The following is a 23,472-nucleotide window of genomic DNA, read 5'->3' on the forward strand; positions in this document are numbered from 1 at the left end:
TGGCCATTCTTCAGCCAGTGATATTTTTCATTTAGGAAATCCAGACCCAGTGGCAGAGCTCTGTCCTGCACAGGATGCCTGGAATTAGATTTGTTACAACAGAAGCAGCAGTGGTTCATCCCTGGGTATGCACTGATCAGCAAATGATAAAACAAAGGGCTCATTGCATAAGTGGACCATGTCCTAATCTGTGCGTTTCTTCATGTCCTAGATTCAGAACCCTCCTTGTTCTGCTAGCCCCACCCACAGGGGCTGCTCTATATCTCCAGACCCAAGAACTGGGGGGATACCAGCTGCCCCTGAGCGCCAGGCCCACCAGCTGGATCTGTTCTCACAGGAGCCACAGCAGAGATACTGGGTAAGACAATGAGACCCAGAGCTGGAACAGGAGAGACAGCAATGAAGCAGCAACTGGGGGAGCGGTGAGCTGAAGTTAGTGCCCAGGACACATGACAGACTTTGGGGAGCAGAGGGGAAAGGAGCTAGAACCACAGTGACAGCAGGGGGCCTGCAGGGTGAGTGAGGAGGGAGTGTGTTATTTGTGGGCCGGGATACAGAAGATACCCTTCTTTTCACAGGAAACATGGTTCCAAGACAGCAGAATGCCCAGCTTCCTCTCTTTTTGCTGCTGGGGCTCTTGGGAATGGTGATCTCACTCCACGCCCAATTAACCCCGGCTCAGAGGTTTCAGATTCAGCACCTAAATATGGCCCACCGTCGATGCGATGATGCAATGCGGGTGGTTAACCGTTACAGAAGGGCATGCAAAGGTGAAAATACTTTTCTCCACACAACGTTTGCTGCCGTAGCTCGTGTTTGTCACACCACAAATGTAACCTGCCCTAGATCACGCAGGACGAATTGTCATAGAAGCCCACGTCCAGTGCCTGTAACCTACTGCAACCTCACAAGAAAGGCAAACGATTATAGGAACTGCCGTTATAGACAGAGAGAGGATACGAGGATCTACATCATTGCGTGTGGAAACAGATTACCACAGGACAATGCCAGGTACCCCCTGGTTCCAGTTCACTTGGATGACATCGTCTAAACTCTGGGCCAAAACTTTGGGCCATGCTCATTTGCCAAGCGCCACAGTCCTGTCCCACCATCCACCCCAGAGATCAGCATCAGTCCTCATCTCACCAGCCTCCAGGTCCCTTTAAGCTTTGCTCAGCTGAAGCTCCTTGTGCACGCACAGTAAACTTTGCAGAATTACCTACAAGGCTCCATGTGTCTGTTTGTGCTCTTCTGTCATGTAGTTACATTCTCGTCTAGAGGCTTTTCCCCTTCTTCTAATCTGAGATTTGTGGGAAATAGATGTGAGGGTAAGAGGCTCCTTGTGTCATGAAGTTGTGCAGACTTTTCCTTCTCTCTGCTTTAGGCCAGGAAGCTGCGGCTTCCACTCACAGCGGCCTATTTCATTACCAGGAGGCAAAGAGCCCCCAGTAAGTAGAAACAAATGTATTTGATTCTGATTTAAGAACCATGCATTTTATGATAGAAGAGAACGATACGGTGTAAAAACAAAAAGAAAGGGGAAAATGCCGTAATTGTGATAAGACCAAAAGAAAGAAGCAAATTTTAGCCGCATAGATTTGTTTTTAAATAAGCATATCAAATCTTCAGATATTAATGGTTATCCTAGGGGTGGATCCAGAGTTTGAGTCTAATGTGGAATGAGACAAATTGTTCAGGTAGTATATGGACAGATTCCAGTACTACCTGGAGAAGAGGTGAAACTCTTTCCTGGCGATTTCTGTGTCCTGGAGAAGGGAGCAGCTGGTCATCTGGTAGCAGAAGGTAAGGAAGGAGACATGGAATTGGGATCTCTCCCGAGGATGAATCAGTGGCTTGTTCACATTCAGGTCAGGAAGGGGCACAGGTTCCAGGATTACAGAAATGTAGACAGACAGAAAAGGGGGCGGATAATGAAAGCCCCTACTCTGCCTCCATCACAAGGCTGCACTCAGGAATCAGTGAGGAACAGGAAGGGAAAGCTCTTTGTAAACTGTGGTCAGATGCAGCATTCAAGTGATTGTTCGGGGGACAGGTCGGGTCTTTTGCAGCACCTGACTCAGAACAGAAGGCAGGTAGCATGTCATTAAATCTGTACCTCTGTCCTTGAGTCTGGGATTCCTGACCTCCTATTTTTCAGCTCCTCTTCCAGGCCCAGATACATGGCAATTTCCATTCCTCCCCCCCTCCATATGGTCAGTCATTCTTGCTCTTGGTAGTACTATATACGGCGTCTGCACTTGAGCATCTTCTCTGGAGAAGCCACTGGAGGATTTGTTCTTCCAGGCAGGTCTGTTGACTCAAGCTATTGCATGGAGATACTAGGTTTGGAAAATTCCAGGGCTCAACAGAATCCACCGACTTTATTTTTTTTATTATTATTTTTTTTAAGCCAAGGGTTTTTATTTATTTATTTTTAAGATGTTGGGGGTAGGAGTTTATTAATTAATTTATTTATTTTTGCTGTGTTGGGTCTTCGTTTCTGCGCGAGGGCCTTCTCCAGTTGCGGCAAGCGGGGGCCACTCTTCATCGCGGTGCGCGGGCCTCTCACTATCACGGCCTCTCTTGTTGTGGAGCACAGGCTCCAGACACGCAGGCTCAGTAGTTGTGGCTCACGGGCCTAGTTGCTCCGCGGCATGTGGGATCTTCCCAGACCAGGGCTCGAACCCGTGTCCCCTGCATTAGCAGGCAGACTCTCAACCACTGCACCACCAGGGAAGCCCCGAATCCACTGACTTGAGATTAATACAGAGTGGCATGAAATGAGCTTACCCTTCCAACAGGCTTGGAGTAACAGAAGGAGAAGGTGGGATACCGCAAGGCTGGAGTCACATTTGCCATGATGCAGTGAACCTTCCTTGTCTCAGCAGGTCACATGTCACTTCCCAGCCATGGACACAGCATCTCTAACACCGTATGGTAGAGGGATTAGCCAACTCAGCTGCCCCATCTCTCTCTGCCTTGTGTCGTCATCCCCTCTCCCATCATTCGTTCATGCATTCATTCGTCATTCATTAATGCAGTAGTTAACCCATGTGCAGATGTGCTCTAGGCAGATTTCTGAGGTCGTGAGGGTGCAGTGTAAACAAAGACACATTTCTGCCCTAGGGTGCCTATTCTACTGGGAAGAAAATGCAAAATTATTTTTCCAGGTGATAAGTGTCAGGGGGAAAACTGCACTGAGGGAAAAAATGTACAGTCATCTCTCAGTAGCTTCAGGGGATTGGTTCCAGGAGACTCCGCAGATATCAAAATCCACAGATGCTCAAGTCCCTTATATAAAAGGGGCTCATACCGTTGGCCCTCCACATCCGTGGGTTTCACATCCACACAGAGGGCCATCTGTAGTGGGTCTCGATGAGTCCATAGAAGTGAATCTGAAGTGTGGTTGGTAGGGGCCCAATGAAGGAATGAATTCCGAACAATATGAGAAGCAGCTGGTCATGCAGAAACTAAGGGGATAGTCTTCCCGAGAGAGACAGAGACAGAGAGACAGAGAGAGAACATTCAAAGGGCCCGACATGAATGTAGATTAGTCATGTTACAAAAATGAAAGTTAGTTTAGCAGGACAAGAGCATTTTAACCATGAGCATTAATGATAGAGGTTATTGAGGCTCAGAGCCTTCATACCTATGGAGATGAAAATAAAGAGTAAATTTCCTATGGGGTACAAATGGAGCATGTTAGATAATAATGTGACCTGAAGATCACTCTGGCAGCTGTGCAGGGACTGTGGGGACAGTCAGGAACTCATGGTATCCAGGCCAAATCCCAGAGGCATGGGATAAGGTAATAGCAATAGGGCAAAAGAAAAAGTGCAGGTTTAGGATTATGTTTCCAAGTTCGAATCATCAGGCTTTAGTGAAGGATTGGAAGCGGAGGGAGAGGGGAACAGAAGAGACTTCCTCATGTCAGTAAAATGCACCTTCATCCTCTCACTCAGTAGCACCATGCTGTTCCCCCTCCCTGAGGCCATGCTTCCCCACTCTCTTCCTGCTTTTCCTCTGTTCCTCATCTTCCTCAGTCCCTGTGCTGAAGATTGGGCTGGGGTCAGAGGGAGCTGGTGGCCCTGAAGCTTAGATGTAGCTTTTCCCTCCTGGGAGGCAGGAGGATTCAAAGCAGAGCAAGGAGGATTCTGTGCTCTGTGACGACAAAGCCGTGGCTTGGCGCCCACCACCCTCTGTGATAGACACTCAAGATCTGGCTGCACTGAACCTGAGGCCAGCACTACAGTGGCCACTATTAGAGAAGTTAATTGTTCACGTCAGCATGTTCCAAGGACACGTTCCTTGGAGTCCACTTCTCTTCCCTAAGCCTCCATTTCTAACTTTGTAAAATGCTCGTAATAGTACCAAATCTCAAGGAAGTCTTGGAGGAGTGAAAGCAGTTAGTGGTTGTAACACACTTTGTAAGGTACAGCATGAAGTGAAAGGGCCGTTCACATTGTTATTGTTTCTACTTTATGTTTTAACATCAGGAGCAGATCCCTCTGTGTGGGTACGAAGCAGGTTGCCTCAAGTGACCCTCAGATCAGGGAGAGAAGGCCCCAGGGTCAGGTCAGGAGGTGTGAGAGGAGAGCAATCTGATCTAAAGCTCCTGATTTCTTTTTGCCTAGATTGAGATTTTAGGCACTGTTTCCATTTGAATCACATAAAGGAGTGAGACTGTGACCACATGGATGGACTTAGAGGGTATCATCCTTGGTGAGATAAGTCAGACAGAGAAAGACAAATGCTGTATGATTTCACTTATATGTGGAACCTACAAAACAAAACAAATGAACAAGAATAACAAAATAGAAACAGAGTCATTGGTACAGATAACAAACAGGTGCTTGCCAGAGGGAAGCAGGATAAGGGAATGAAAGAAATAGGTGAGGGAAATTAAGATGTAAAAACTTCCAGTTATGAAACAAATGAGTCACAGGTATACATGTACAGTGTGGGGGAATATAGTCAATAATTATGTAATATCTTTGGTAACAGATGACAACCAGATGTCATGGTGTTCATTTTGAAAGGTATAGAAATACTGAATCACTCTGCTATGTACCAGGAACTAACATAGTGTTGTAGGTCAATTATACTTCAAAAACAAACAAACAAACAAAACAAACTCATAGAAAAAGAGATCAGATTTGTGGTTACCAGAGGTGGGGGATGAGAGGGAGGGGGAATTGGATAAAGAGAGTCAAACTTCCAGTTATAAGATAAATAAGCACTAGGGATGTGATGTACAACATTTTAAATGCAATCAACACTGCTGTATGTTATATATGAAAATTGTTAAGAGAATAAATCCTAAGAGTTCTCATCACAAGGAAAAAATTATTTCCCAATTCTTTAGTTTTGTATCTATATGAGATGATGAAGGTTCACTAAATTTATGGTGCTAATTACTTCATTATGTTTGTAAGTCAAATCGTTATGCTGTACACCTTAAACTTATACAGTGCTGTATGTCAATTATATCTCAGTAAAACTGGAAGAAAAAAAAAAGAGAGTGAGGCAATGAGTAGGGAAGGGAGCACAGAAATTCTGTTCCCATCCCCAAGTCAAATTATCTATGAAAAATAGCCTTTTTTTGAAACTAAAACTTTACTTACGTTATTAAATTTGCTTCCTAAAATGCACAGAGAAATGTGACACAGTTAACTGTTATTCATGTCTCAAGTCTGAGTTATAATAATAACATAAGAACAATGCCTAGGTAGCTCCCATCAGGAAACTTGCATAAGCCTCTTAGATAGCCTCATTCACCAGAGGGCAGACAGCAGAAGCAAGAAGAGCTACAATCCTGCAGCCTATGGAACAAAAACCACATTCACAAAAAGGTAGGCAAGATGAAGAGGCAGGGGGCTATGTACCAGATGAAGGAACAAGATAAAACCCCAGAAAAACAACTAAATGAAGTGGAGATAGGCAAACTTCCAGAAAAACAATTCAGAAAAACAATAGTGAAGATGACCCAGGACCTCGGAAAAAGAATGGAGGCAGGGCTTCCCTGGTGGCGCAGTGGTTAAGAATCTGCCTGCCAATGCAAGGGACACGGGTTCAAGCCCTGGTCCGGGAAGATCCCACATGCCGCGGAGCAACTAAGCCCGTGTGCCACAACTACTGAGCCTGCGCTATAGAGCCTGCAAGCCACAACTACTGAGCCCATGCACCACAACTACTGAAGCCTGCGTGCCTAGAGCCTGTGCTCCCAACAAGAGAAGCCACGACAATGAGGAGCCCATGCACCGCAACGAAGAGTAGCCCCTGCTCACAACTAGAGAAAGCCCGCACACAGCAAGGAAGACCCAACGCAGACAAAAATAAAAACAAATAAATAAATAAATAAATTTATTTAAAAAAAAAAAAGAATGGAGGCAAAGATCGAGACGATACAAGAAATGTTTAACAAAGACCTAGGAGAATTAAAGAACAAACAAACAGAGATGAACAATACAATAACTGAAATGAAAACTACACTAGAAGGAATCAATAGCAGAATAACTGAGGCAGAAGAATGGATAAGTGACCTGAAGACAGAATGATGGAATTCACTGCTGTGGAACAGAATAAAGAAAAAAGAATGAAAAGAAATGAAGACAGCCTAAGAGACCTCTGGGACAACAATAAACGCAAAAACATTCGCATTCTAGGGGTCCCAGAAGGAGAAGAGAGAAGGACCCGAGAAAATATTTGAAGAGATTATAGTCGAAAACTTCCCTAACATGGCAAAGGAAATAGCCACCCAAGTCCAGGAAGAGCAACGAGTCCCATACAGGATAAACCCAAGGAAAAACACGCCGAGACACATAGTAATCAAACTGGCAAAAATTAAAGACAAAGAAAAATTATTGAAAACAGCAAGGGAAAAATGACAAATTACATACAAGGGAACTCCCATAAGGTTAACAGCGGATTTCTTAGCAGAAACTCTACAAGCCAGAAGGGAGTGGCATGATATACTTAAAGTGATGAAAGGGAAGAACCTACAACCAAGATTACTCTACGTGGCAAGGATCTCTTTCAGATTTACAAACAAACAAAAGCTAAGAGAATTCAGCACCACCAAACCAGCTCTATAACAAATGCTAAAGGAACTTCTCTAAGTGGGAAACAGAAGAGAAGAAAAGGACCTACGAAAACAAGCCCAAAACAATTAAGAAAATGGTCATAGGAACATACATATTGATAATTACCTTAAACGTGAATGGATTAAATGCTCCAACCAAAAGACACAGGCTTGCTGAATGGATACAAAAACAAGACCCATATATATGCTGTCTACAAGAGACCCACATCAGACCTAGGGACACATACAGACTGAAAGTGAGGGGATGGAAAGAGATATTCCATGCAAATGGAAATCAAAAGAAAGCTGGAGTAGCAATACTCATATCAGATAAAATAGACTTTAAGATAAAGAATGTTACAAGAGACAAGGAAGGACACTACATAATGATCAAGGGATCAACCCAAGAAGAATATATAACAATTATAAATATATATGCACCCAACATAGGAGAACCTCAATACATAAGGCAACTGCTAACAGCTATAAAAGAGGAAATCGACAGTAACACAATAATAGTGGGGGACTTTAACACCTCACTTACACCGATGGACAGATCATCCAAAATGAAAATAAATAAGGAAAAACAAGCTTTAAATGACACAATAGACCAGATAGATTTCATTGATATTTATAGGACATTCCATCCAAAAACAGCAGATTACACTTTCTTCTCAAGTACACATGGAACATTCTCCAGGATAGATCACATCTTGGGTCACAAATCAAGCTTCAGTAAATTTAAGAAAATTGAAATCATGTCAAGCATCTTTTCTGACCATAACACTATGAGATTAGAAATGAATTACAGGGAAAAAACGTTAAAAAAACCACAGACGCATGGAGGCTAAACAATATGTTACTAAATAACCAAGAGATCACTGAAGAAATCAAAGAGGAAATAAAAAAATACCTAGAGACAAATGAATGAAAACATGACGATCCAAAACCTGTGGGATGCAGCAAAAGCAGTTCTAAGAGGGAAGTTTATAGCTATACAAGCCTACCTCAAGTATCAAGAAAAATCTCAAATAAACAACCTAACCTTACACGTAAAGGAACTAGAGAAAGAAGAACAAACAAAACCCAAAGTTAGCAGAAGGAAGGAAATCATAAAGATCACAGAAGAAATAAAGGAAATAGAAATAAAGGAAACAATAGCAAAGATCAATAAAACTAAAAGCTGGTTCCTTGAGAAGATAAACAAAAATGATAAACCATTAGCCAGACTCATCAAGAAAAAGAGGGAGAGGACTCAAATCAATAAAATTAGAAATGAAAAAGGAGAAGTTACAACAGACACCACAGAAATACAAACCATCCTAAGAGACTACTACAAGCAACTCTAGGCCAATAAAATGGACAACTTGAAAGAAATGGACAAATTCTTAGAAAGGTATAACCTTCCAAGACTGAACCAGGAAGAAATAGAAAATATGAACAGACCAATCACAAGTAATGAAATTGAAACTGTGAATAAAAATCTTCCAACAAACAAATTCCAGGACCAGATGGCTTCACAGGTGAATTCTATCAGATGGCTTCACAGGTGAATTCTTCTCAAACATTTAGAGAAGAGCTAACACCCATTCTTCTGAAGCTCTTCCAAAAAATTGCGGAGGAAGGAACACTCCCAAACTCATTCTATGAGGCCACCATCACCCTGATACCAAAAGCAGACAAAGATACTACAAAAAAAGAAAATTACAGACCAATATCACTGACGAATATAGATGCAAAAATTCTCAAGAAAATACTAGCAAACAGAATCCAACAACACATCAAAAGGATCATACACCATGGTCAAGTGGGATTTATCCCAGGGATGCAAGAATTCTTCAATATACGCAAACCAGTCAATGTGATGCACCATGTTAACAAATTGAAGAATAAAAACCATATGATCATCTCAATAGGCGCAGAAAACTTTTGACAAAATTCAACACACTTTTATGATAAAAACTCTCCAGAAAGTGAGCATAGAGGGAACCTACCTCAACATAATAAAGGCCATATATGACAAACCCACAGCAAACATCATTCTCAACACTGAAAAACTGAAAGCATTTCCTCTAAGATCAGGAACAAGACAAGGTTGTCCACTCTCACCACTATTATTCAACATAGTTTTGGAATTCCTAGCCACTGCAATCAGAGAAGAAAAAGAAATAAAAGGAATACAAATTGGAAAAGAAGAAGTAAAACTGTCACTGTTTGCAGATGACATGATATTATACATAGAGAATCCTAAATATGCCACCAGAAAACTACTAGAGCGAATCAATGAATTTGGTAAAGTTGCAGGATACAAAATTAATGCACAGAAATCTCTTGAATTCCTATACACTAATGATGAAAAATCTGAAAGAGAAATTAAGGAAACATTCCCATTTACCACTGCAACAAAAAGAATAAAATACCTAGGAATAAACCTACCTATGGAGACAAAAGACCTGTATGCAGAAAACTATAAGACACTGATGAAAGAAATTAAAGATGATACCAACAGATGGAGGGATATACCGTGTTCTTGGATTGGAAGAATCAACGTTGTGAAGATGACTATACTACCCAAAGCAATCTACAGATTGAATGCAATCCCTATCAAACTACCGATGGCATTTTTTATGGACCTAGAACAAAAAAATCTTAAAATTTGTATGGAGACACAAAAGACCCCGAATAGCCAAAGCAGTCTTGAGGGAGAAAAACGGAGCTGGAGGAAGCAGACTCCCTGACTTCAGACTATACTATAAAGCTACAGTAATCAAGAGAATATGGTACTGGCACAAAAACAGAAACATAGATCAATGGAACAGGATAGAAAGCCCAGAGATAAACACACGCACCTATGGTCAACTAATCTATGACAAAAGAGGCAAGGATATACAATGGAGAAAAGACAGTCTCTTCAATAAGTGGTGCTGGGAAAACTGGACAGCTACATGTAAAAGAATGAAATTAGAACACTCCCTAACACCATACACAAAAATAAACTCAAAATGGATTAGAGACCTAAATGTAAGACCAGACACTATAAAACCCTTAGAGGAAAACACAGGAAGAACACTCTTTGACATAAATCACAGCAAGATCTTTTTTGATCCACCTCCTAGAGTAATGGCAATAAAGACAAAAATAAACAAATGGGACCTAATGAAACGTCAAAGCTTTTGCACAGCAGAGGAAACCATAAACAAGATGAAAAGACAACCCTCAGAATGGGAGAAAATATTTGCAAACGAAGCAAGTGACAAAGGATTAATCTCCAAAATATATAAACAACCCATGCAGCTCAATATTAAAAAAACAAACAACCCAATCCTAAAATGGGCAGAAGACCTAAATAGACATTTCTCCAAAGAAGACATACAGATGGCCAAGAAGCACATGAAAAGATCCTCCACATCACTAATTATTAGAGAAATGCAAATCAAAACTACAATGAGGTATCACCTCACACCAGTAAGCATGGGCATCATCAGAAAATCTACAAACAACAATTGCTGGAGAGGGTGTGGTGAAAAGGGAACCCTCTTGCACTGTTGGTGGGAATGTAAATTGACACGGCAACTATGGAGAACAGTATGGAGGTTCCTTAAAAAACTAAACATAGAATTACCATATGATCCAGCAATCCCGCTACTGGGCATATACCTAGAGGAAACCATATTTCAAGAAGACACATGCACCCCAATGTTCATTGCAGCACTATTTACAATAGCCAGGTCATGGAGGCAGCCTAAATGCCCATTGACAGACGAATGGATAAAGAAGATGTGCATATATACAATGGAATATTACTCAGCCGTAAAAAGGAACGAAATTGGGTCATTTGTTGAGACGTGGATGGATCTAGAGACTGTCATACAGAATGAAGTAAGTCAGAAAGAGAAAAACATTGTATATTAACGCATATATGTGGAATCTAGCAAAATGGTACAGATGAACCAGCTTGCAGGGCAGGAAATAGAGACACAGATGTAGAGAACAAATGTATGGACACCAAGGGGGGGAAGCGGCGGGGGGGTGGGGGTGGGGGTGGGATGAATTGGGCGATTGGGATTGGCATGTACACACTGAAGTGTATAAAATTGATGACTAATAAGAACCTGCTGTATAAAAAAGATAAATAAAATAAAATTTAAAAATTAAAAAAAAAGAACAATGTCTACTTCAAAATTCTCAGTATTTCAAAGGTATATTGGATTCAGAATTGGTGACATGAGAGACATTAGTGAATGGGTGTAGCAGGGTGATTTCAATGGACAACAGGAACACCGAGTAGATCAAATCGTTCACACATTCTCACTGAGTTAGAAAATACGACCCATGGCGCACCATCTGGACATTACCAAATCTGGCAAAAGACATCAGGACCCACCTATATCAGGCCAGTGCACTTCTGAACTTACCAGAAATTCAGTCTCACCTGTGAGGTGAAATTTGTCTGGAGGGGAGTCAAGAACCTAGGACACAGCTAATAATGAGAAACAACAAATTCTTCATTTGCTCTCTTACAAAATGCGAGAGCCATTTGCCACAATCCTTTCATCATGAGCAGTTATCTAAAAAACAAAGAGATTCAAAACCAAGTGGAGGATTAAATTAATTCATTTATTCATCTATTTGAATATCCTCTACACTTTCCCGTGGATTTTGACCAGCTTGTGACCCACAGGGTCCTCCACAGCTCTGATAGTTTCAGGAGCTCCTCCAGCCACAACGGTGTGCCGAATCCCCTTCCTTCCACAAGTACTTGGCCTTGCTGATGATGTCCTAACAATCTGCAAGAACAGTTAAACTGTCCTGAGAAATAACGGGCTGTTATGGCTTAATGTGCAGCTTATCAGAACTCAGATGATGAAAAGAGAACCAAAGTTTCTCTCTCTTTCTCCATTTCCATCTCTCCTAGATCTTGGTGCACATTTCAGGCAAATTTCTCTCACATTTTTGTAAGGTGACTGCAACAACTCCAAACCATATACCCTCTCAGGAATAAGTTCAGCAGAGGATGGCCCTGTCTTCCTTCATACGCCAACATTCCCATCAAACATATCTGATTGTGTTAAGGGTTGATCTCAGAATCAACAACTGTGACCTAAGAAATGAGAGATGCATGCACTGATCAGGTCAAGTATGGTTCGAGGAACCTGGTGGTCCCACAAACCCTTTCACAGTATCTATTAGGTTCTTACCTTTCAAACCACATATCTATGTGAGGCCAGGTTCTCTTTACACAGTTTAGCAAAACAACATAGCACAATGGATGAATGCAAAAGCAGATGTGAGAATCCAGCTGTCAATATAGAGTCAGCCATTAAAGAAAATGTGAAACAACGGCATTCTTCTTATTACTGTTTTTTGTTTTAGAAAATAAGTTTTTTGAAAAATATATAATATATATCAACATTTAATGATTCAATATTGTTATTAGGTGATTTTTGAATTAATTACTAAGCATTCTAAAATTTCTTGGTTCAAATTTCTAACACGGTAAACATAAATAGGTATAATCAACATAAACAAAAGTTCTTTGCTGTTCTCAACTTTTAGAGTGTAAAGTGATACTGAGAGCAAAAACTCTTAGTCTTGCTGCTACGGAATATTGGGCAGAGGTCGGGGTGTGTGGTCGAGGTGAGGTTGTCCCATACTGAAACCTGGGTCATACCCACCCTGCTGCTCTCCTTTGACATTTTGTGAGGCCAGAAATCCAATCATGCTTTTTCTGGTATCAAGCTATTATTCTAGGCAGTGGATATTGGTCATAGCCAACCAATATATACAACGTTGTATTTGGTCACTCATCATGACCTCCGCAGAGTCTCAGAATGGGGATTGTTTTACTGAGAGGTCAGATGAGGTTGAATTCAGTGGGCACTTTCCATGGTCTTTATTAAGACTCCTGAGAAGAAACTAAGGCACTGTGGTGATCACCAATACCTAATCTTTGTGTTCCACTCAGTCACAAAGTGAATCTTGCCTATGCCCTTGTTCATTTAGAAAACTGCAGAGTTTGGGAGCTCAGGAGTCAGCACTTCCAAATCTTTCTTCAGGTGTTTCTGTTGTAACCTGTCCCCAGCCTGGCATTTGGGACTCACTTGAACTGATCCTGACTTCAGAAGCCTATGATGGAAATTGATAGTGTCTCGATATTGGGGCTATTCCAAGGTGAGAGGAAGTGGAGGTACCATTTGCCTTGGGAGCCCAAGACAACTCCAGCTACAAATACTTCTAATCATGCACCTATATCCTAGGATAAACCTGTGTTAACTTGACCCAGTCATCACCTGAGTGCACACAACTGACCTACCTGTCATTGTGACATTTTCCCGTTGAATAAAGGGAGAAATGATCAAAGGTTTTGGCTGAGACCCATTACATGGAATAAAAGGCCTCAGTACATTGCTACATCCCTTGTGCCTAGAATAGTACCTGGTACCGATCAGATGTTAAGTAAAGTGTTTGAATGAATGAAGACACATAGATCATATCAACTTTTCATTTTTGCATAATAAATTAATGAAAAGTTAGCAGCTTAAAAACAACATATAATTATTAGCTCACGGTTTTTGTGGATCAGGAATCCAGGCACAGTTTTTCTGGGTCCTCCACTCAGGGTCTCACAGGCTGCCATCAAAGCGTTGGCCACGCCGCATTCTCAACTAAAGGGTTGATTAACAGAGAATCTATTCCCAAATTCATTCCGATTGTTGGAAGCCATCAGGGTCCTTAGACCACACTTTGACAACTGCTTTACTAGAGTGCAAGTATTATACTATATGTTATTGCAAATATCCAAAAAGAAACACACGTTTACCTATATTAAGGAGGAATAGCAGAGGCTAATGAAACAACTGAACAGAAAGTATCTATGCCATGGTAAAACCATTTAACTCAGGTACTCAAAAGTATCACATAATAATTATACATATAATATATATATTTATATATTATTATATATATAATAATTATACATATACTATATATAATATATATAGTATATATTATATTATATATATAATATGTGATCAATTAAAATGGCAAAAAATAATTTTATTACTTGTGTTTATAAATATAGCTTCTGCATGAAGGGAAAATAACAAGGGTCCTTGGGGGTATAAAAGGTGAGAGAACCATTCGAATGGAGATTCACATTCTATAAATACATTTTATTAAGGAAACATTATTACCTAGGAAACAAAACCCTGACATACCTGATGAAGCAGGTATTTCAGCCTGGATGATATGCCCATCTTAGACAAGAGACTCAAAGTCTACCTGAATGGATGAAACTTACCTTAAACCTACTATGCATCCTGCCTCCTTCTAAGAAGCAGCCAACAATGTAGGAGAACATCACGCTTTGAAGGAGTCACTTGTGGCTCTGCTTCTACCTGCTATTACGTTCACTCTTTGGGCCTCAGTATAACCTCTAAAATGGGGATAATTGTACCTGCCTTCTGGGCTATTGTGAGCGTCAGTTTAAATACAGAAATTGTTTTACAAATGAGAACTTTCAATTTGCTCTAGAATATGTTCAGTGTGAATATAAAAGTAAGTTAGTTATCTATCTTGGCATCTTCGTTTGTCCTCCATATATAAACATGGTTATTATTTTAACCCTCTCCAGTATTAAAAGACCAAAGTTTGATCCAATTGATACTGACTCCTCAGAGTCCTGTTACAAGAAAAAATAACTGAGTTGTGCTGAAAATGTTCACTTTCCCTAGGCTTCATTAGATCCAGTGACACCATGTGCATCTGGAAGGCTTTTCTGTTGTCAGGCCACAGCATTCCCCACCCTCCACCCATGCAGGAGCTTCAGCACATAAGGCCCTAGGAAGCCCGTGACAAGTATATGGGGTGACTTGCCAATAGCACATGCACTATAAGTAAACACATGGTGCTTAATGTTGCTGCTTTGTTCCACTATAGTCATTCCAACTTGTTTATACTAGTAAAAGTTTGGAAACAAAGAGAATATCCTGAATAGGGGACTGTATAAAATACAATGGTATATCCTTACAAAAGAATACTATACAGCCACTAAAAGAATAAGGTACACTCTTGCACGGGCATGGAATATGTCCAAAATATATTGTCGCTGGGAAAGAGGTAATGGTGTAGAACACTGAATATAAAATGTTACTATTTGTGGAGGGAAAAAAAGAGGAAACACTCGCATCTATACTCATGTCAACAAACTTAGAAATGTGTTTAACATGTGTAGATTATATGAAGACTGTAAAAGTATACCAAAAAAAAAAACCCTGAAAAATAATTGCATCTGGAAAATAAATTTGGGGCCTATTAGACAAGGACCAGAGGAAGACACCCTTTTTACTAGATTTGCTCTCAACGTTTGCATTTACGTCTGCCATTTGCAGGTACAACGCATCTGTATTTTGAACGGAAAAAGTCAAATAGGCTACCTCACTGTAGCCCTTTCTCAGTCGAGTAAGGAAGGGTCCCTGGTCATAGAAAGTTCAAACAATGAAGTGATGAAATAAAACGTAAATTGCCTTGGTGATGCAGCATAGTGCTGACCTCGAAACTCCCACGTCTCCCGGCGAGGCAGAGAAGCAGAGCGCCACAGATATCCCTCCTTCCTCGCCCGGCCCTCCTTCCGCAGATCAGCCACCTTCGTGATGGAGAGTTCGTGGTACACAGTAGGCGCTCATTATCTGAAGCCTACTTACTTATTATTCTGCGGTTTTCCTCAGTGATTGAAGGAGGCTTTTGAAAGTTCGAAGCCATCACTAAGAACCAGGAGGTAAAAGTTCTGGTCCCGCTCGGCCCGCGGGGTCCAGGCGGCGCAGCGCCCCCTGCCGGCCAAGGTGGCGGCCGTGGGAACCCGCCTGCTAGAGCAAAGGCGAGGGGAGAGGTGGGGTCGCCCCTACTCCGCGCCCTCTCCTCTCCTGCCAGCGCCTTGTCCTCGGGCTGTGCTCGCAAGTCTGAGGTTATTTTCTATGAAGGAAGCAGAGACCCTCTGCTTTGATCCAATCTGGGTAGAGCCTCCAGACCCCTCTCGGGAGCCCGTGATCTGCCCCCGCGGTGGCAGGGGCTTTGGGGGTGAAGAGACTCGAAGGAAAACGCTGTGGGCCCGGTCACTCGGGGCTCAGGGTCAGCACCATCGGAGTTGTATTAGAGCGGCCGTGCGCAGATCGGTCAGTGAGCCCGGAGAGCATCATCCCACGGTGGGAGCATGGCTTTCCGAGTAGCTGCATCACCACAGTCGCGCGTACGCAAGAGCTTGCTGACTCTCCGGGCCCGGTTTTCTTCAATCCCGCCCAGGAAGAGGGCGCGAGGAGTTTGGGGAAGAGGGGAGAACTCGCCAAGAAAACCGGCAAGGCTGGAGCAAGGCGCGAGCCCAGCACAGAATTTCGCAGCAGCACCTGCCCTCTGTTGGCGGGAAGGCGCATTTACACATGGCTCCGCTTTACGGTCAAAGGCCCTCAGCCATCGGAGAGGCTGTGAGAGAGGCAGCCGGCTGGGGTCAGCGAGGGGTGCGGATTCCGGAGCGGAAGCGTTAGAAGGAAACACTGAGGTTCACCAAACAAAAGGGGATTGGATCACCAGCACTTGTCCTACTAGGAAAGGAGGTGTCTACACCTGACCCCTATTAGACCTCGTGGGTGATTAGCGTGGAGCTTCAGTTGCACAAGCAGCTAGCTGGTAAGGGCTGGCACGGAGCCTAAATCAGTCAGGGACCTTGACATCTCAGGAATATTGTGTCGTGACAATTGATCTGAGGAGGCTTAGTCAGCAAACATCTCTTGAGTACCTATGTGTGAGACACCGTTAGAGGTATGTGGGAGTCATTAGAGAATACAGCAGACAAAAAAGAGACAATAAACATAATAAATATGTAAGTTATATAGACAGGGTGATGAGCTCTATGGGGGAAATACAGCAGGAAGAAGAATGGAGGGGTGGGGAAACTACGGGGAGCATTTTATTTATTTATTTGCAAGGGCAGCTTGTGGGATTTTAGTTCCCCTACCAGGGATTGAACCCAGCTGTCCTCGGCAGCCAGAGCACAGAGTTCTAACCACTGGACCACCAGGGAATTCTCTACCTGTAGCATTTTAAATTAGGGCTCATGAAAGAGCCAGGAGACAGTGGTGTCCCAGACCCAACATGCAAATTGACACAACTATCTGTCTTGAAGTCATTGGGACTGATCTCACAATGCGTTTCACCCTTGTTTGTGTCACAAGAAGCCCCATTGCCAGGTCAGCCTCATCAAGGACAATGGAGTGATCAACCATGCCTGATGCTGCTGAGCCTGGAGAATCAACCCTACTGGGGTGGGGAGGTCTTATTCCAATGCAAGGAGTGCCCCCTAACCCTTACTAATGATGCCGAGGAGTCAATTGAGGAAATTTACAAAGTTCTTGGCCTAGAAGAAAACTGTCTTGTCCAGGAGTGAGTAGGAAGAGGATACGCATCTGAGTCATGTTCTCTGTCCTAGAAGAGGGAATGGACGGATAGAGAGTAGGGCATCTCTGTCTCACTTCCCCTAGTTACCAGTCCCTCCTCCTCCAGATTCCAGGCCCTCAGGACTCTCCCTTTCTCCTCTTCCTCACTCGTCTAAATACTCATCTGAGAAGCTCACTTTGTCATACTTTCCTTTCTCTTGTGTATCGAGTTCCAGCTCCTCCCTCCTTCCTTCCCTCTGTCCCACTACCTTGACTCTGCACGTTCTCCTGGAGATCTCTACAGGTTGTACATAGACCCACCTTGTTTTTTAAATAGCCGGGTAGTACTTATGGAATCCTTGTTTCAAGGAGCCATGTGTTTCCTTCCCAGTTCTATCTCTACTTTTCTGTGTCAGCTAGATAAATCACTCTACCATTCTGGTCCTCAGATGTTAAATGAAGGACTTGGAACAAATGTCCAAGTTCCTTCCAACTGAGACTCTTGTAATTCTCTGAATTCCTGATAAAGGAGTAGGGTGTGTGTGTGTGTGTGTGTGTGTGTGTGTGTGTGTGTGTGTGTGTGATGGAATGTCTACAGAAAATGCAATCCTCGTTTCCAAAATTTTCTACTATGTAAATCTTATTTTTTTTAAAGATTATACCTAAATCCAGAAGGAATAGCTTGATTACCTGAAATAAAATATATGTATGTATATGTGATGGTTAACTTTGTGTCATCTTGACTGGGCCATGGGGTGCCCAGATGTTCAATCAAATACTATCTTGGGTATTTCTGTGAGGGTGGTTTTAGATGACATTCATATTTAAATTGGTAGACTGAGTAAAACAGATTGTCTCCCTAATGTGGGTGGGCCTCATGCAGTCAGTTGAAGGCCTGAATAGAACAAAAAGGCTGACCCTTCCCCCAAATAAGACAGAATTCTCCTGCCTGACGGCCTTCAAACTGGGACATCGGCTTTTTCCTGCCTTTTGACTCAAACTGAAACATCAGCTCTTCATGGGTCTACAGCCTGCCTGCCTGCCTTTGCGTTAGAACTACACCCACAGCTCTCCTGGGTCTCTAGCTTGCTGACTCACCCTGGAGGTCTTAGAACTTGCCAGCCTCCATAATTGTATGAATCAATTCTTTACTACAAATCTCTTTATATATATTTAATAACATTGGTTCTGTTTCTCTGGAGAAACCTGACTAATGGAGCATGTATATTTATTACTGTTACTGTTGCTTTACTATTATCGAGAAAATCATTTAACTATTATATTGCAGGCAGCATGCAAATCCCTACCCCTCAGAACTGTTGTTTAATTGAGCGAGATAAAAGATCATCACAGAAGACTACAGGCTGATCTTAGGCCTCTGAAGCTGTCTAGATGTGAAGACTGGCTAATGCACTTGGGGATACCTGTCAGTCAGCAAACATTAATGGAGTGGTTCCGCTCTTGGCACTCTCCAGTGAGGTTCACCATCCTCTGGTCTAATAGGAAAACAGAAGGCCTAAAACTTATTAAACCTAAGAGAAAGCTTTGATGGGTGCTATACAGCCTAAAATATCTCAGCATCATTCATGATATTTATACCTTATGGAGTGTTGAAAATAAATGCAAAAAGGGTTGAAAATAACAAGAAAGCCACCACCTCTTTGATGTACCTATTTCATACCAGGCAATTGGGATTAAGCCTCACAATAATGCTGTCCAGCTGGTAACACTCCCTACACTTTCTAGTGTTTTCACCTGTGCTCAACATCCAGCATGACCCACCATCAGAATTAGCATGTCTGTGTATCCAGAAAGAATTTTACTGTTTCCCTGGTAGAAAAGAGAAGGCAAACTCCTTGAGTGAGGTCACATGGTTGGTGAAGAGCAGAGCTGTGAGTCAAACTCTGATCTGTCTTTTTTTTTAAAGCCCGTGCGCTTTAACAGACAAACAAGCTTGTTCCTCTCACGTGAGACTGAGGTGAAGTAGGAGCTAACATTCCACACAGGAAAATATTCTGGCTTTGGAGAAACAACATACCTTAACAGTTAAGAGGCCCAAATTAGCCTGAATGGCATCAAAAGGAAAGCCTTAACTACTAAAAATTATCAGCAGTAATGACTATTGTTGAGAAACAAGTGGAATAGCTCAAACTGAGAAACAAGACAATTAGGGCATAGACCCAGGCAAGCCTGACTGTTTATCTCAGGGTTTCCGAGACATCAGATATCCTGCACCATAGCTCCATTCCATCTGTATTATTAATATTTCCTTTTTATCAACTCAGTTTTTGACACAGTTTTGTTCTAAGCGGTAATACATATGAAACCACAGAGTTGACACACTGATTATTCATCACATTGAAATAAACCCATAACAATTAACACCTTAAATATTTCTCTGTGTACTCTGTAACATCAGTCAGCTCACTTCTCAGCAGTTGTACACTCTTCATACTTTATACTTCTATAAACCGCTTTCATATCTCGAGGTTTAAGATACTTTTATAAACAGCTGTATACTTTTCATACTTTTATAAACAGCTGTATCTCGAGGTTTAAGTTGAAAAATTCTACCTGGAAAAATGCTTTCACAGAAGAATAAAAAACCCAAGGACAGTAGAAAAAATGAAGCCCCAAATCAAAGATTTGGTCATATTTAATCAACTCTGTTCAAAAGAGAGGCTAAACCAAGCAGTGTTTATAATTATAAAATGTTGTTACCACTGCATTCGGAAAGCCGTGTGCAGAAAGGTATTGTCAGTTGGCATCTCCCTTTCATCAGGTTAAGGGCACACATCGTAAGAGTACCCTGGGGGTGAAGAAATTGCAAGTGCTAGACATCAGATGACTCTGTGAAACCCTGTGGCCGATATCCTCAACAGTTGCTTTTACCACAATGCAGAAGACTGTTTCCCAAGACTATATCTTACAACGTCCCTGGATTACAAATAATGGCATAATGACATTGGCTGATAATTCAGTGGCTGTTGATGTGGTGATTAAACTAACGAAATAACAGAACAAGCTCACATTTAGCAGTGTTTTGATACTAAAGACAAAATCATGCTGAGAATCCAGTACACTTTCAATATGGGTTTGTATTAATTTCTTTTCAAATAAACAGATCCTCGGCCCAAGATCTTTCCTGTCAACTAGGTCATTTGGATTTAAGTTGAAGGCAATGGAGGGCAATTAAAAATGTGCAGAGGGAATCTATAGAAAAAACTATCAGAAAATGTGTTTGGGGATGTTCTCTGAATACAATCTAAAGGAGAATGGTCAAGGATAGGGTAGAGTATCATCTAGACTTCTCTCAGGACACTTAGCAAGTCTGATGGCTCATAAACACAAATGTCTACAGGAGCCAGATAGGTATCATCACTGAGTGAACAGAGAGGATGGGAGTCAGGAGGGAGGAGTGGAATCAGGGAAGAGTTCTTGAGCTTTTTAGTTGGCAGTTGCTACTCTGCTCTAGCTGATGGTTACATGGCCACATTTTGGCGGGCTATTTTAAGGCAACCCAGGGATCCACATTTTCTGTGTGAAAATCCCTGTTTGGAAAGGTTATCATCAACTCCAAAAATTATTTTTAAAATTGTTAATAACAACAACGAAACCCACTGACTAGGCCAATCAGATCAGCTGTTGAGCCAGGTAGACTGCTATGACTGGAGTATATGGGTTTTGCCTCATATTAGAAACACTTGAGTACAGCCTTGCTGCCCACCCAGACACTAAAGCATCACAGAAGGGGTACAATATACCTAATTCACTTTTATACCCTCATCACCTATAAAAAGGCTTAACACACAATATATATGAAAAAACGTGCTTAATAGTCAAAGGAATTAAGGAATTCCACAAAACAAGATGACAAAACAGAGTTCTCCTAGCTTTGCCTTCAGTCCTGTCTAGGTCAACATTTGTGTCCATATTTATAGAAGGACAACAATGGTAACAGGATCACATTTTCAGACGAGAATATAGAAAGGTAGTAAAAATTATGTGGATTAATTTTGTTGAAAGATTACAGTATGCCAGTTCAAGAGTCTAATTCCAATTTTTCTCACCTAGAAGCTGGGCCAGTGATTTAACCTCTGTCTCTTAGCACTCAGTCCTTCTCCACTTTTGTGCATTGTTCCACACCAATTCCTTCACCTAGAATGCCCAGCATTTCCCTAATGCCGAGCAAACCCCTGCTTATTCTCATGGCCCTGCTCTGATGGAGTCTCCTCCTGGAAGCCTTCCTGGACCTATCAGGGAAAGTAACTTCCTCCACCCCTTGACTCTCCCTAAGTCATGTTTATACAAGTGATATTACTTCTATCACAAAATCGGTTTCTCTACTTTCCACAGGCCACTTGGGGATCTAGACTACCATTTCACGTATCGTGGTATACCTTGTCGGTAACACAGTTTCAGGAATAGAGTACACTGTCCATAAATGGGTGGTTTACAAAAAAAGATAAAATTCCCCATTTACATAGTGAAATACAAGCACTAAGAATGTACATGACAATTGTGTAGAAAACAGCACATATGTGAATACATGCAAGATTCTAGAAACCTAGATTGGAGTCCTTTATACAACACCAGATATTCATTCTTTTACAGATTTTACAGAAAGACTTTTGTGTATTTTCAGGTTGTTAGTTGACATAGAGTAGAAGCAATGTACAGGTCCAGACTGAAAATTAGAGAAAGTAAATCCAATGCAAGTGAAACAGAGGAAGAAAACTCAAGAAGTACTTAACAAACTGTTCTAACACTTTGCAAAACCGAACAGCAAAAAAATCAAAGACTCAAGTTTCCGGCATCAGGAGGTGATGAGATACAGAATGTTTATGTGAAGAGAAAACAAGGGGCATTACCAAAAACAAAAAGGAACCTGGGTTTCTCCTTTGCCAACAGCCTCCCCTGGCTCTATTTGTTCCATCAGGACTCTTTCTTTGTTGGCTGCACCGTGGGGCTTGCAGGATCTTAGTTCCCCAACCAGGGATTGAATCCGGGGCCTCGGCAGTGAAAATGCGTAGTCCTAACCACTGGACCAACAGGGGATTCTGGGCCTCTTTTTACATAACATGGCTCTTTAGTGGGCTGGAGTAGGATTAAAGCGCTGAAGGGGGTTGGGGGAAGACTGAACTGGCCTGTAGAATCTTAGGAGGTTTTATTGATATCTGATGCCATAGTACTTTCAGAGCTTGAATAAAGGCACCTTACTGAGTTCAAAATGGACATTTGGGGGCTTCCCTGGTGGAGCAATGGTTAAGAATCCACCTGCCAATGCAGGGCACAGGGGTTCGAGCCCTGGTCTAGGCAGATCCCACGTGCCGCGGAGCAACTAACTACTGAACCTGCACTCTAGAGCCCGTGAGCCACAACTACTGAGCCCGTGAGCCACAACTACTGAAGCCTGCGTGCCTAGAGCCCGTGCTCCACAACAAGAGAAGCCACCGCAATGAGAAGCCTGCGCACCACAACGAAGAGTAGCCCCCGCTCACTGCAACTAGAGACGGCCTGCACACAGCAACGAAGACCCAATGCGGCCAATAAGTAAATAAATAAATGTCCCTTTTTAAAAAAATAAAAATGTAAATTTGGAACAAGGTTTGTACAAGAAAAAGAAGATAGTACCTCCCATAACACATTCCACTCCTCTCCTGGTTTTAGTCCTTAACACAAGACTTGGCACATCTAATGCAGTCAGTAAAGGATTCCACTAATTCAGAAATGAAAAATAATTTCCATATCACAAATAAATATATTTTCTCATTATATACCTTTCTCTCCTCTCTCTTTTCTCTCTCTTTTTTCATCCCTTTCTTCTCACATTTCTTCTTCATTTTCTAGACAACCTCCTGGGCTGAGTAGCTAGGTTGCCCATGTTGGTTCCTAGTGATTCTCAAAAACACTGACAGATCCTTCCAGAATTCTCTCTTGAATTAGTTCCTGTTGCAGGGCAGTATA

At 42.0% G+C, this 23,472-nt stretch overlaps 1 protein-coding gene across 1 annotated transcript; it reads left to right on the forward strand.

Annotated features, from left to right (window-relative positions):
- The first annotated feature begins 247 nt into the window (after window positions 1–247).
- Window positions 248–1,096, forward strand: LOC132596763 (eosinophil cationic protein-like). Its single transcript, XM_060293591.2, has 2 exons — window positions 248–358; window positions 579–1,096. The coding sequence occupies exon 2, from the start codon at window positions 584–586 to the stop codon at window positions 1,049–1,051; it is 468 nt and encodes a 155-aa protein (XP_060149574.1). The 5' UTR covers window positions 248–358; window positions 579–583; the 3' UTR covers window positions 1,052–1,096.
- The last annotated feature ends 22,376 nt before the right edge of the window (window positions 1,097–23,472 follow it).

This window comes from Globicephala melas, chromosome 2 (genome assembly GCF_963455315.2).
Source record: "Globicephala melas chromosome 2, mGloMel1.2, whole genome shotgun sequence".
NCBI classification, from domain to species: domain Eukaryota; kingdom Metazoa; phylum Chordata; class Mammalia; order Artiodactyla; family Delphinidae; genus Globicephala; species Globicephala melas.